The sequence below is a fragment of the Akebia trifoliata genome, chromosome 3 (assembly GCF_017979445.1).
Source record: "Akebia trifoliata isolate Shusen 1 chromosome 3, ASM1797944v1, whole genome shotgun sequence".
NCBI lineage: Eukaryota > Viridiplantae > Streptophyta > Magnoliopsida > Ranunculales > Lardizabalaceae > Akebia > Akebia trifoliata.
This window is the reverse complement of record NC_141377.1, coordinates 50,195,570-50,211,271: the sequence shown is the minus strand read 5'-3', so window position 1 is coordinate 50,211,271 and position 15,702 is coordinate 50,195,570. Positions and strand designations below refer to the sequence as shown.

The 15,702-nt window shown below is 32.7% G+C and overlaps 1 protein-coding gene across 3 annotated transcripts; it reads left to right on the top strand.

The window, feature by feature from the left end:
* Nucleotides 1-11,416: 11,416 nt before the first annotated feature.
* On the top strand, nucleotides 11,417-15,226 carry LOC147407711 (putative protein phosphatase 2C 27). Of its 3 annotated transcripts, none has more exons than XM_086436423.1 (5): nucleotides 11,417-11,569; nucleotides 12,218-12,467; nucleotides 12,609-12,803; nucleotides 13,936-14,141; nucleotides 14,441-15,226. In XM_086436423.1, exons 2-5 carry the CDS (start codon nucleotides 12,267-12,269, stop codon nucleotides 14,997-14,999), a joined length of 1,161 nt encoding a protein of 386 aa, XP_086292549.1. In that variant the 5' UTR covers nucleotides 11,417-11,569; nucleotides 12,218-12,266; the 3' UTR covers nucleotides 15,000-15,226. The 3 variants fall into 3 exon arrangements, with proteins under 3 accessions (XP_086292549.1, XP_086292550.1, XP_086292548.1); XM_086436424.1 differs by having other exon boundaries at nucleotides 11,453-11,569; nucleotides 12,202-12,467; XM_086436422.1 differs by having other exon boundaries at nucleotides 11,486-11,569; nucleotides 12,135-12,467.
* The last annotated feature ends 476 nt before the right edge of the window (nucleotides 15,227-15,702 follow it).

Genomic DNA, 15,702 nt, shown 5'->3' with positions numbered 1-15,702 from the left:
TTGTAGTGGAAATTCCAGGTGTTTGTATAATAGAGGAAAGAAGTGTTTGGGTGATTTCTAACCACTAGATTTGGATTCTTTTTTAAAATAGTGTGGGTCCACTAACATTAAGAAAGACGTGGAATTGGGTTACAAAAGAAATAGGTCGCGTTAAGTGCGGGAGAAATACATGTTGACTTGACTATGTTGACGCTTGACAGTGGTGTCAGTGATATGACAAGGCTAGTTATTTAAAATGTCAGATAAAGCTGGAAAGTTTTTGTTGGGTTGGGTCACACGCCTTACTCATTGTTTGCTCACAGCGTTGTGAGGAAATTTGCTCACAGCCGAATACCATTTTGACATATGGCGTTCATAGCTAAGTAATAAATAAAAAATTTCTCTCCGCCCACACATACATCAACCAAAAAATCTTTATTTCTAAATTTCAAATCTTAAAAGGTATTGTACGATCCACATGGATTATTATATTTGGCAATCAAATATCATTACTTTGTAGATTTCATGAAAAACTGGATAAAAGAAAACAATTTTTTTCAAACTTGACCAATGATTTTAAAAATGAATGGTTACTAAGCACTTAAATTTAAAATTAAAATACAACAATAAAAAAAATTATATATATACTTGAAATTAATAGAATTTTATCCTCTACAACACGTTTATATTACATCATATTTTTTAATGCGACAAGATGATCATATCAAGAAATTTCAATTTTTTACCATGAGTAAGAGAGAGAAAATTTCTTATCATCGCTTATGTCGTCAATGTCACATGCCAAAACGGTGTTGATATATGAGCAAACAATCACTCCCCACACCACCAATTGGTAGGTCCATGATACTTAATAGTGTCGTGCTGGAGGAACATTACGAGGGACATTGCTGATGGGAATGTGTGTTAGAATCATAAATGCTTGTCATCAAGATACGAGTGAGAAATATCTATAGTTCTATGCACATCAATGTCCCCTAGATGTCAATTTCAATGTTACTTTAGCATTTGCCTACTTAATAATGTGGAAATTGCTGAAATAGCATTGAAACTGACATCATTTGGGACATACCTAAATGACAATATCTCTGACATTGTTGAAGTAACCCATCTTATTCTTTAATTAAAAGAAAAATGGATGTCTTCTCCAACTTTAAAAAAAAAAAAATTTAGATCGATTGAAAAGACTTTTTTTCCCAGTTGATTTAGAAATAGTTTGGATTATTTTAGCATTTGGGCTAAGATGAAAATATAGGTATTTATGTTGAATCAAATGTAGTTCCTTGTTCAATCCATTATTTGATCATTTCAAAGTAAGAAGGTATAATAGTGTTAGACTGATTTAAATTCCAAAAATAAGTATAATTTTTTTTATTTTTTTTAGTACAGTCATACCAATAGAATACAACATGAATTTTTTAAGTGATGTAATACAATTGATACTAAGTGATGTGCAACTAATGGGTCTCTTCTTCTAATTAAGGCTCATAATCTCATTTTGATGTGTAATATTTCTATCAATAGAAAATCAAATCATGCCAAAAAAATATTTAGTTACATTTCAAATTATTTTGATACAATCCAAAATATTCATGGAAAGTTAATATTCGTTTGAGATATTTATGAAAAAGTGATAAACTTTTGACGTATTTACAATTTCGTGTTCATTTTAATTACCAAAACATGAATAATAACAAATTCGAAGGTTTTTAATGTGACTATTTCGCAGGTTTAAAGTGACAATTTCACTTTAAACCTACGAAATTGTCACATTAAACCTACAAAATAGTCACTTCATTCTGAAATTTTTTTAAAATGAAAATGTGGTTGTTCATGTTTTGGTAATTAAAATGAACAGTTAGCCGAAATCGTAAATAATTCATTTTCAGCTCACGAAATACTAATTCATCCTTTTTTTTATTTTTATTTTTAGTTTTTAAATTAGTAGAAATTGAATATTACATCAAAATATTTGGCATGAAACCCACTAACTTACTTTTTGACGATTATCATAGCTATTGGAGATAAAATGGTCTAATAAAACTTGTTTCATACGTGTTGGCAATCTACTTTTTTTTTTATATAGAAAAGTTAGACTAATGGCCAAGGTAAACCCTATGTGTTGGCAATCTGCTTTTTCTTTTGTTTTTAAGAAAAGTTAAACTAATGACCAGGGTAACCAACATGCCTCTTCCTTAACGACAATGATAACAAATATGCCTCTTTCCTAATGGTGAGGGTAACCAACATGCCTTTTCCCACCTTCCATTTCCTAATTGGACAGTTGACCTTAGAAGATCACTCTTTAATAAGAGTTTTTCCCTAATCAACTAAAGTTGGACACCTTAAGTGTCCGAAATAGTTTTAGGAAGTAAAACTTAAATAGGGGCAGATTTATAGTGCGAGCAATGGGGCAATTGCCCCCACAAGATTTTTTGAAATCTACAAGGAGGTAGTCATATATATTTTTTTTTTAAATTAAATAGTTCTACTACTTTACCCTTACAAAAATTTGGGAATTTTCCATATTAGTAATTTGCCTCCGTAGAAATTATAAAATAGTTGAAGGACTTAAGAATTAAATTCAATTTCTCCTCTATAATCATAGTCTCCTCATCTTCTCCAGGACTCCAACTCCCTCACACGGTCCCCTACAAGCCCTAGACAATTCCACGTCTCCACCAGCCAACAAGACAACAACCACCACTCCACTCGACACTCGTCCAGTCTAATCTAGGTATTCCCTTTTTCTCTATCAAAAATAAAAACTTTTCTTCTGTAATAAACGAGAGAAAGAACAAAGCGTTAAGTAACCTTTGAAGAGATTCATCGTTTTTTTTTTTTTTTTTTTGTGTTTTGAGGATCATTTTCAATAATTAGGAGTTAGGACTGATGATCGACTTTTTTTTTTATAACTATTAAAAGCTTTGTAATTTCTAAAAATGTTTGAAACGAATTTGATGAATTAACTCCAATTTTAAAAATTAATGTGAAATTTCATTTTCTGTAACTAGGATCCATTGCTTTTAATTTCTTCTTTAAAGTAAATTTCAAATTTATAAATGCAAAATCAACTCCTTGGTTTTTAGTTAATTTGGTTTATTAATTGTTAAAATAAAAAATCGAATGTTCTTTCAGATTACGTTGTGTGATTTAAGTTGGGACTGGGTGACCAATAACAATCTAATAAACAATTTAAAACATAATGTCTAAAATAACATACAAACCATCATTTATATAATGTGTATATTTTGACAAATTTTCTTAATCTTTTTATTAATTTTTTTTATATTTTTCACTCTCCAAGTATAACTTTGTGGGAATCTTTCAATTTATTACCTAACATAAGCCTAGATTATTCAACGATCAAAACTCTTTTGCTTCTGTTATTCAAATATCGAAATTAACTTCAAACTTCAAAGATACTCAATTTAAACTCATGTCATTATTTCTTTTTATAAATGTATAAGGGGCGAAGCACAATTGTTAATTTAGTAAATGAAAAGTTTATATTCCTTTTATGAATATAGAGGGGAGTGGAGCCATATTATTAACTTATTGATGAAATATTGTCATTCATTTTATGAATATACAGGGGGCGAAGCTCTATTGTTAACTTATTGATGAAATATTGTCATTCATTTTATGAATATACATGGAGAGCCACATTATTAATTTTTTGATAAAATGTTGTTATTCATTTTATGAATATATAGGGGTAAAGCCTAATTTGTTGATTATTGATTATACTTATGAAATTATGAAGTTATTAACTTTAATTTTTATTGTTTATTAAAATTATTGATTATGATTAAGATTATATTAGTTCTTGTTACATTTTTTTTACATGTAAAACTATTTTTCAATGTAAGATTACATAACTTTTTAAGATAGAATAAAATGTATCTTTAATATATAGAAATATGTTAAAGATCTTGATATCTAACTAAATAAATTAAATTTGTAAATCAAATATGAATAAATTTCTTATAAGAAAATATAATTTAGAACAATCATCTATTACTCGAGTAAGGAATGATCTTAGTGATAATGACATGCAGCGATGTTCCAAGCATAGTCGTATTGAAATAGACTTGGAAGATCTTCCTTTGGATCCTAGATTGCAAATCAAAATTTTGCATTAAAATTCTAATGATTGAGATGAAATTCCAAGAGTGTAGTTACAAAATTTTGTAAGTGTCAAACTATTGAAAATACATGTAATAAAAGTTACTTTTTGTATATTTTAAAAATCAAAATTTAATATTATTAATAAGTTCATAATTGTCCCCACGAAAACAAAATCCTACGTCCGCCCCTAGACTTAAGAGTCTTAAAAGGAATTATGTTTGGACTCCTATAATCAGACAAAAGATGTTGTCTCAATTTAATCATCTCTTAATCATTTTTATATCACATAAAAGAATGGCTAATATTTATATAACCCTCTGGATTTTGTTAAATATTTGAGATACCTCTGTTTTCAAAATGATGAGATAACCCTACACCTCATTCTTTTCTAAAAGACTAATAGAAAATAAGGCAAACACCCTCTTCTTCTGCAGCCTCTAGACAAACCTTTTGAATTATTCTCCATATATTTTGTAATATTAAACTTCAATATTGTTTAAAAAGATTAAAAAATTACTTTCAATCTTACACCTTATGGATCGATCACAATAATGATATAGACTTCTTAAGATGTTGAAGACAATGGAATTTTGGCAAAAGAAATCAATGGATCGAAAAATAAAACAAAAAAGATAAAATTAGCCTAGAGATTGAAGAATCAGAAGATATCAAATATTTGACGAAAATATCATACAATTTTCAACTAGAGATTTATGATGAAGAGTATTTATATAATTTCATATTAATCTCACAAAATGATCAAAGTCATGGGTACATAATCGAGCCAGTCAAGTTAGTCAAAATGCATGCAGGATTCGAATCATTCCCATTTCATCTTGCTTGCTCTGATCTATAAACCTCTTTTATCTATGGATATGATGATTCTAATCGAAAACCTCTTCATCTCGTTGAGTTTTTAAAGTTAAGGAGTTATCTCTAATATTCACCAAAATCAGGAGGACTTCGTCTAAACTCTAAATCACTCTGACATGCGTGTTTAAGAAGTGGAGTGAGTTCCTTTTATTCTTAGTGACTTACCCTACAAACCTTTTGAGCAATTATTTGATAATTGCCCCCATTTTGTCTATCTCATTGGTGTAGATGTTGAAATCTAACTAATGTTTGAAGACTCTAGTTAGCATTTCTTTTCATTATAATATCGCACAGAGATTTTTTTTCCTCATAAAAAATATGGAAACTATCCAACCTAGAATGGATTATCTTTTTTGTTTTTTCCCCCTATGAAGACAAGAGTGATATATTAAAGACCCGTGCTGGGGTGACATTGGGATTTGCTGCAATTCTCACATTTTTGACATGGGGTGCGCACAGAACCATAGACATGTTTACTTGAGATACGGATAAAAAGCATGTATGGTTATGTGTGCACCTCCATGTCAGAAAAGTGAGAATCGCAATGAATCCAATGTCACCCCAGCATTAAATTCATTTCAACTTCTAAGAAAATTCATTTCAACATGGATTAAATTCATTTCAACTACATTGGATTCATTGCGATTCTCACTTTTCTGACATGGAGGTGCACACATAACCATACATGCTTTTTATCCGTATCTCAAGTAAACATGTCTATGGTTCTGTGCGCACCCCATGTCAAAAATGTGAGAATTGCAGCAAATCCCAATGTCACCCCAGCATTAAATTCATTTCAGCTAAAACTAAACCCAAACTCAATTATAGTATACTGATTACACATCATCCTATTATAAAATCACACCACGAGTGAAATTGTTCTTGTTAAATTTTATATACCACACTTGGCAAATTTGGAAGAACTACTCGAAGTTTTAGTGGAACTTACAGATACCCTAGTATTTTAAAACTAATAACATACCCCACTTTCATCTTTTGTGAGAGATTAACGTAAAATGATTGAAATGCCCTTGGAAAATTCTTTACCTTGTCTTCAACCTATAAATTATATCGTCTTGAGGGAGGTTGATAACAATAGACTTTTGCCATGATATCGAAGATGATAGGTTGAAGACAAACTTGAACATGTTCAATGGGTCAACAAACAAATTTTCTTAGAAGTTGAAATGAATTTTGGGAAAAAGAAAATCAAGGATTTATGTCCCAACGTTGAAGATGAGTGTATTTTGGTCATTTACATTGGTCTTTCACGTAGACTGAAGTCAAAATGAAAATCATTTTCACCACAACCTAGAGGAGTATCTCAAATTATTAAGGTTATGCCATCGTGGCCTTTGTTCTAGTGGTGTATTTTTAAATAAATTTTTTTCCTTCCTATAAAACCTCAAAAAATAGTGTAGTTTTATTAGAGTAGTTTATAGTTATCGTATATTTGATAATATAACATCCCGAATTCAACATTACTCGAATTCAAGCCCGATTGGCTACATATGTAGACCCAATAGGTTGGGCCTTAACTTAATTTAAGAAATAATAAATAAACAAACCTGACTTTGAGTCTTCGACGTAATTTTTTATCAAAAACTATTGGGTAGGATGTAACACATGTTTATTACAAAAATTGCAATTTAGTTGAATAATTTTTTATAAAGAATTATTTTAGAATTTTTAAAGAGATAGATTTAATTTTATATTATAGTTTATAGTTTAATATATTGTAAGAGTATTTTTTTAAATTTAAAATATTAGTTATGAAGATTACGAATTTGCATCAGACCCTTATCTAATTATAATATTGAAAATTAAAAGGACATTTTTTATAATTTCAACAAATTAACTCCGTTTGCAATTTTATTCAGTTTGACCAAAAAGACCCTAATAATTTGTAAATTTAAATGTATTAATGGGGCATTTTTGAAATAAATATTTTGTGTCAATATCTCTCCACTCTGTCTTCTCTCATTATAAAAGTAAAGATACATATAAGCTTAGATCCAGGCCAAGCCGGTGGCTGACATCAATCCTCATTACTGGATGGATTTGGTTGCCAACTTGGACCAGGCTAGGTACCAAAAGGCCCACTAATACTCCCATTCCCTTATCCTCTGCTTCGAAACATCCAAACTAGGGCTGTAAATTTGGCCCATTTACCTGTATGGCCCAATCAAAAAATAAGAGTTGGGTCTTGATTTTAGGCCCGCAAATTTATCCTCAAAATTTTCCAGCCTCTTAAGTCCTAGTTGGGCTTGGACCTAATTGTGGTCTAAAGTCTAGGGGTACAACTTGGTTCGGTTCGGTTCAGTTTGAGGTCAAATTGGAACCGAACTGACATAGGTCGGTTTTACTAAATAAGAACCAGAACCGAACCAAATTCCATTGGAACTAAACCAAGCCAAACCGAATTAAAGTTTGTTTGATTCGGTTCGGTTCCATGGATTGCAAATATTTTATAAATTATAAGTAATATTTTTAATGAAAAAATAAACATAAAATTTCATATAATAAATCACAAATCTATCTATAAAAAATCATTAGTTTATCCATAAAAGATCATTAATCTATGGACTAACTCTTAAAATAATTCTTAATAATTATTATATACACATATTTATTTATTGCATAGGGGTTCGGTTCTATACAAGGTGGTTGATCCGAGAACCGAACCAAATTGATCGGTTCTTCATTTTTGTAATCCGGAACCAAACCGCAACTTATTCCAAACCGAACCAAATCACCCCAAAACTATCGGTTTGGTTCGATTCTCAATTTGAGCCAGACCAAATTGCACCCCTAGTCTAAACCTATCAGGTCCAGACTTGGGTTTAGTCAATTGAACCCAATAGAGTTTAGAACTGATATGAGTTACTACCCACCCACTTCAGGACTGAAGGCTCATTGAGAAATTAGACTTTTCCTCACTGTGCTCCAAGGCTCTCCCTGCGTGACACGTGCAGCCTAATGAGCACAGTTTTGTAAATTTGGAGATGCCTCAATACACGCGGCCTAATGTGATTTGCCGATCACAGATCCTGTGAGGAAAACGTTTGTGAGCAAAAAAAAAATTTGAGGCTCATCCAAGCCTCATATTGGCAGTCCTAATCAAAACAAATACAGCAATTTTATGATCTGCTGAACCAACGATTAATCTCCTCACCTACCATATGACACATTATTTCGAGTTCACTTTATTTTTTGATGGGCCCGTCTCTTGTGGAATCTATTTATGAAAAAGATGACTGATTGGTAACTTTTTCTCATAGAAATTATTTCAGAAAAGCTTGTCACTATAAAGAACAAAGGGATCAAGCACACGTGGAGAGCGCAGTACAGTATAGAGTTGTTTGCTACTGAAGGATGAATCACTTTCTCGTCATTAGATTCGAGCATTTTTTTTTTTTTGGCGTTGATGGTAGATCTGATATAAAGTGTGTTTCATATTGCAAGTAATCTTTAGAGAGAATTACATCCCCACCATTCCTCTCATTTAGAGGTTTGAAATTATATAATCATAATAGTCTTACTCTTATCTCGAAAATTTAGAGTTGGTTAAAGGTTATTCATTCATTCAATTTTAGCTAAAAATCACCCTTCTTTTTATCTTATTTTTTCCATCCACATTCCTTTGGATGTTCATCCCCGTGTTTGTTTTAATTTTACTTTTAAATTAAGGTAAATTATCATTTCGTGAGTTGAATATGATGAAATTCCGATTCTGACTAACTCTTCATTTTAATTCTCAAAACTTGAAGAGCGAGATCATAGATTTTTCAAAGTGACGATCTTGCTAATATGAAGTAATCACTGATATTTATTTTTCAAAGTGACAATCTCATTAGTTTATATTGTCTCATTCTCATTAAAAGGTAGAGAATCTGCGAGATTGTCACTTTCATAACCAACAAGATTATCACTTTGAAAAGAAATATCAACAACCTCGCTTTTTTATATTACTGAGATCATCATACTTCGTGAATTGAAATGAATAGTGAGTCAGAATGGGAATTTTGTCAAAAGTTTACCAAGTTCCAAGAAATTTTTCTTTAAATTATATTATTAGTGCTTGACTTTTGCAAAGGCAACAATGCATGCCCACCATCCAATTATTAGAAGCGACGCTCTCCCATACCAACCACCATTAGCCCACACGCATGAAACATATGCTGCCAAACTCTACCAACCATTTGTAATTTTTTGTCTCAAAAGAAGGTGATAAGTGGATGGTACCAAAGACCATCACAGATACATATTCTTAAGTCCAATTTGAAGGAACCCTTCTCGTTACAAGACATGTGGTGTTTTGAATTTATTTCACGAACGTCTACATTTCCGTCAAAATTTAGAATATCTCTCTAGAAATGTCACGTGTAATCTAATAGAGAGGGTTTCCTCAAAATTTTGAAATGGCCTAACCGCTTCAAATTTTTTCTCCATATTTGAGTATCAAAGTGAATCACATACCTAATTCAATGATTAGAACATGAAAATTGCTGTTTTCGATTTGGAATTAAGTTTCCAAGTCCATGACATTCATTTCAAATCCCTAGCACCAAGAAAAGCAAAGAAAGGGCGGACCCATCCCTATGGTACCATTGAATGGATGGACTCGCTGATAAATAGTGCCAACGTCATCCTGATGTAGGGTAGTTGATACTGATGAGCAATTACTTCCCTCTTATACAAGGTGATTAGATTTAGTGTATCGTTAACGCATGTCAGCATCTTGAATATGATATCAACCAAATACATTACAATGCATCAAAGTATTTTGAACACTGGATTTATATGAAGAAAAAGATACATAATTTCATCTACTTGATTTCCTTACAATATCTTACTTAATTGTTAGAATGTGATCTTAGGTTTCCACTAGAGAAATTAACAAAAAAAAAAAAAAAAAACAATCAACCAATTTCAGATAGGAGAGTGACTAGACATTGAGGCAAGACCTATATTTTGTACCCACAAAAACCTTGTTGAATTATTGTTTGGGTAGCTCCAACTAGGGCTGTCAATGGGTACCCATTTAACTAGAATTGGAACCGAATACCTCAGTTCCGGATCTCTTTTTATTGAAATTGATTAGAGCCACGTCTAAAATGAAATCGAACTGATTGGAATTGGAACCATTAGGTTCTATCAAATGGGTACTCGTGGGTACTCGGAATTGATTTATTTTATCATTTTTTCCATACTATAGATGATTTAAAGTATTTTTTATTTAAAAAATAAATGCATGTTATATAAAATTCTTCAATTTTCCATACAAATTATCAATTGAAACTTAAAATGAGCTACTCTTCTAAAAAATTATTACTTTAAAAAAAAAATTAGTTTGTATATTAAGTATAACAAATTATAACTAAGTTAATAACTTTGTTGATAATATATTAATTTTTTGAAAGAATTTTTTTTTTATATAATGATTTGAAATATTTTTTTCCCTCATTTGATTCTTGAGAATCGGAACCGATGGGTATCCATGATTTTTGGTGGTTCGGTTCCATTTATTTTGGAATTAGACTCGGAACTAATAAGAATCGAAACCGAACTAATATAATAGTTATGGCTCTAAGTTCCTTAGGAACCGAACCATTGACACCCCTAGCTCCAACTCATCAAAAGATATACCAAACAATTAAACATATTTTTAGGGTTTTTTTTTTTTTTTCTAAATCCATTATTTACAAATCATGGTTTTAAAACTCGTTTTGGAACGAGACTGAGTCTTCTCGGATAAGATATTCCATTTATTGGAGTCGTCTCAAACGATATTAAAAAAAAAATGCCTTAGAATTAGAATAAATCATATATTTGAGACAACTTGTTAACTCATCTAGTTGGTGGATGATAGTTAGACAACTCGAACGAAATTTAAAACCATTCTAGAAATCAAACTTCAATAACATTCATATAATGTTCTTGAGAGTTGAAGAGTGAAGTTTGAAAGGTAAAAAATGTTTTTCCTATTCTACGATTATTAGATTTATTTTTGAAAGAAAAAAAAAAATCAGAGAATTTTGTTAATATGATCCAGATCCCCGGGACTTTTGTGTCATTGCAAAATTCGGACACAATCGTCATTGTATTAAAGTTTAAACCCCACAATGGTCTTTCTACATGAAAAAGACAAAAATCTTTCTTTCCCAATCATTGGTCGCCACCGAGGCCACGTGAATCATGATCTCTCTTCGTCAATCGTCATAACGACCGTTACTGACTGATTACGCAGAAAAAAGCAGTGAAACCATATAACAATCTGTACTTCTTGGATCAAGATCCAACGGTTAGGATACACCAGCTGCACTGATCCATGAACCAACACAAGGCAATCCGGTCAGCCACAAAAGTACCCACTAGAAAATCGACACGTGTCAGATCCCTGATCCATCGCACCGACAGCTAAGACAGCCATGTGAAATTAAAAAGTCCCCCTTTTCTTGTTCTATTCTCCGTTTAATTTTATCTTTGAAAGCTCTGGTTTCTGGTTTCTGCGGATCTCTCTCTCTCTCTCAAGAGGTTTCTTCGATTCTAGAGAAGCAAAATAAAGGCAAGTAATTATTTCTCAATCGCCAATCTGCAAAAATATCTTACAAGTGTCGGATTTCGGGCTCTGTAATTATATAAGAATCGGAGTTTTTTTCGGTTCTTGGATTTTTTTGTGAGAGATTTGATGAATTCTTTGGGTTTTTTTGTGTTACCTATGGTTTGGATCCTTGAATTATTGTCTTATACGGTTTTTGGTTTATTTATTTATTTTTTTTGTTGGATGAATTAAGCTTTGAGCTTTGGTAAATTATTTGAAGTTGTGCTAAGGAATTTTAGACAAAAAAATTGGCGGCATAACTGTGTTGATAGTTCTGTAGATAATTAGAAAAAAAACAACAAAATTTGATTATTGATGTTTTGATTGTCTGGTTGGGTGAATGAAACGATTTAATGTTTGTAACATTTGATCTACCATTTTTTCGGATTGAGCGATCTTGAAGATTTGAAGTTTGGATTTGTCGGATTCATAGTGATTTTATATCATATTTAGGATTTAGGGCATTTTGAAGGACAAATTGTGTGAAAGGTCACCTTTTTTTTTTTTTTTAATTAGTTTTTTTTTTTAGCTTCACTTGAGGAGCTGCTTTGTGCCATAGTTGAAGCTTTTCTTTGAGGATTCTGCGGTCTTAACAGGCAATTGGGATCACAGGGGGTTCCAGATAAAGAATTATTTGATTTGGGGACTTTTTGGAAGGGAAATGGCAGCAGGGGCTGATTTATCGCCTTTGTTTACGGTATTAGAGAATGGGTACAATAAGAACAGTTCATCATCAATGCAAGATGAGAGTCCCAAAGCCCTTGAAAGCTTGAAACAAATGAAGATTGGCAAACCACCTCGGCATCTCCCAATTATGCATCATTGTATCGGCTCTGCTCAGTTGCTATCAGCAGCTGAATCTGTGAGTCACCATCCCCTTATTATGTCTTTATTGTATTATTAAGACCATTTCATTTTATTTTTTTCCACTTTATGTATCTTTTTATGTGACCCAGTGTTTTGGTAGTAGAACTAATCTTTTATATTTCTCTCAACTGTGTAGGATTTGGATATTGGGATTATTGGTATAAAATCGCCGTCAAATGTGAAATCTGGGTTTTTACCCATATTTCGTTCGGGTAGTTGTTCTGAGATAGGACCAAAACCGTATATGGAGGATGAACACATATGTATAGATAATCTTCTTGAACATCTTGGTGCAACTGTTGACTTCCCTTCTCCTGGAGCTTTCTATGGGGTGCGTAGCTTAATTATTGACACTGCTTAATTCAATGACAGTGAATTCATCCTAATCACCGTTTTATAAGGCTCATATAGGGTGGATGCCATAATGCCTAAATACTTCAGAGGCATATGTCTCATCCATTGAGACTTTGAAAAATATTGATGCATCACACCTTTTGCACCCCCTTTTTTTTAATGCCTTGTGTAATTTTGTGCTGTATTAATTTCAAATGTTGATTTTTGTAATTTATATTGTTTTTCCTAATGGAATGATAAGCTATCCTACATTAAACTACATAACAAAAAACTTTTCTTTTCCTCTTATTATATGAAATGGTTCAATGTTGTTAATATCTTTTTTTGTTATTTTTTTCTTAAACAAAATTTATCATATTGTTTAATTATTTTTTCATTTAGTGTTCTCTAAAAAAGGCACTTGGCTAATGCATGTGCATTGAGGCTTATGCCTCACACTTTAGACTATTGGTGCACCTTGCCCCCATGTCTCCATGTTTAAAGACATTGGTCTTAGTCACAATGATTCCTTTTATTGGTAACATAATTTTAGTATTATAGTATTACTTCCTACTTTCTATGACTCACAGTTGTTGATTAATCAGGACCATACATTTGATTAGTTACTTCTTGTATTAGTCACCAGAAGTGACTATCAAATTAAAAGGAAAAGATGGCATGGGCCTTTATGATGGACATCAATTATAACACCAGTTTGGGTGCTTTAACGCAAGTTGGATACTTTAGAAGGGAAATTTGGTTAACTCTAGATTGAATTAAATGTCAAATTTTGATTCATGTTGATGATCCCAAATGATTGGGATATGGCATAATTGTTTTCAATCAATACTTTTTTTTAATAAGTATTAATGAATAATTATTACTTATAGCATAATGAATTGTCCACTTTCTCTCTTTGAATTTCTCTGTTATTGGCTATTGGAAGGATTAGTGGTTGTCATTTTCACAGTTCATAAATCTTTTAGAGCCCAGGTCATTCAAATTTAATTTAGTAGACTGTATTCCCAGCTTTAAGGTTCACGATTCAACACGCTATAAATAAAATCTAATTTGAACTTGGGTTGTTCATATGGACTTTTGGGCTGAGGTTCGCCAGTTTCTGGGTACAGGTATTTGATGGCCATGGAGGTTTGGATGCAGCCTCGTTCATCCAAAGGAACATTCTTAAATTTATAGTTGATGATTCCCATTTCCCCACTTGTGCAGAGAAGGCTATTAAGAGTGCTTTCATGAAAGCTGATCATGCATTTGCCGACACCCATTCGCTTGACAGCTCCTCGGGCACCACAGCTTTAACTACCCTTATTTTTGGAAGGTAAGAACTGGAAATGCTCTTTTAATTTCCAACACTTTGTTCTTTGTTCATTTTGTTTAGCGAACCTGGGTCGATGTTTGATGTTACTGAAATTTTGTATTCCATCACTGTAGTTTTTTTCGTTCATGTTTCCATTACATATTTATATTAGGGCCTCCCACTTTGATTCACATTGTACCTTTTTTTCAGTATTTTCTCAACTTTTCTTACTGTTGTCCTGATTGAATAATTCTGTACATCCCCTCATCTTTAGCACACATAAGATTTACTTGTTATTGACACAACTCTCCAACATACAGAACCATGTTAATTGCCAATGCTGGGGATTGCCGAGCTGTGCTGGGGAAACGAGGCAGAGCAATTGAACTGTCGAAAGACCACAAACCTAACTGTACCTCAGAAAGATTGAGAATTGAGAAACTAGGTGGTATAGTCTATGATGGGTATCTAAATGGTCAACTATCAGTGGCACGGGCCCTCGGAGACTGGCACATGAAGGGCCCTAAAGGCTCCTTGTGCCCCTTGAGTGCAGAGCCAGAGTTGAAGGAGACAATTCTAACTGAGGAAGACGAATTTTTGATAATGGGATGTGATGGGCTGTGGGATGTGATGAGCAGCCAGTGTGCAGTGACCATTGCAAGAAAGGAACTGATGCTCCACAATGATCCCGAGAGATGCTCAAGAGAGCTGGTTAGAGAGGCACTCAAACGCAACACGTGTGATAACCTGACAGTTGTGGTGGTGTGTTTTTCACCGGATCCACCCCCAAGGATAGAGATTCCTAAATCCCGAGTGCGGAGGAGTATATCTGCAGAAGGTCTGAATTTTCTTAAGGGGGTCTTGGAGAGTAATGCGTGAAGATATCTGGTTAACAGCCTTGTATAAAAGAATTTAAAGGTTCTCTCTCTTTCCACCCATAACCATGGTCTGACATTCAGCCACATTGAGGTAAATAAATTTTCTTTAGGATGTGTTTTTGAGTTAAAAATCTTGTACATCTCACATCTCATTATTTTGTTTCTGAGTTGAATCCTCAGTTTTGTAGTTTCACCGATATGATGAGTTAATTACACTCACTATCTGCATCCTGCTGCTCTACAGAATAAAGCTGTGCTCGAGGTTTATGCGTTGCATTTCAAAATTTAAAGTTCTTCCATCTCGTATCCCTGGATTAATTTGGAGAGAAAATGACCTCCACAGTTCATTTCTTTAGCATAAAAACTGAGGTGTGCTAGCCAATACAGATGAACTGGGTCGAGAAATCTAAATAATTTGCATCTCAGTTCAGTTGTCTCAAGTCCAAAACCACCCATTCATGAAATCTAACATTGTTAGCAATGTTGTGACTAGCATACGCTATGCACATCATAGCATATTGGCAAAATATATATATAGGATCCCGTTCGGCACCCAACAATTTGCCCAACATGTTTTGTCCTACATGGGTTAGAAGTTTTGGAATAGGCTGATTTTTTGTGAGGAAGATCTCACATTGAGATCTTCCTCACAAAAAATCAGCCTATTCCAAAACTTCTAACCCCATGTTTACAAGTTGAAAAAT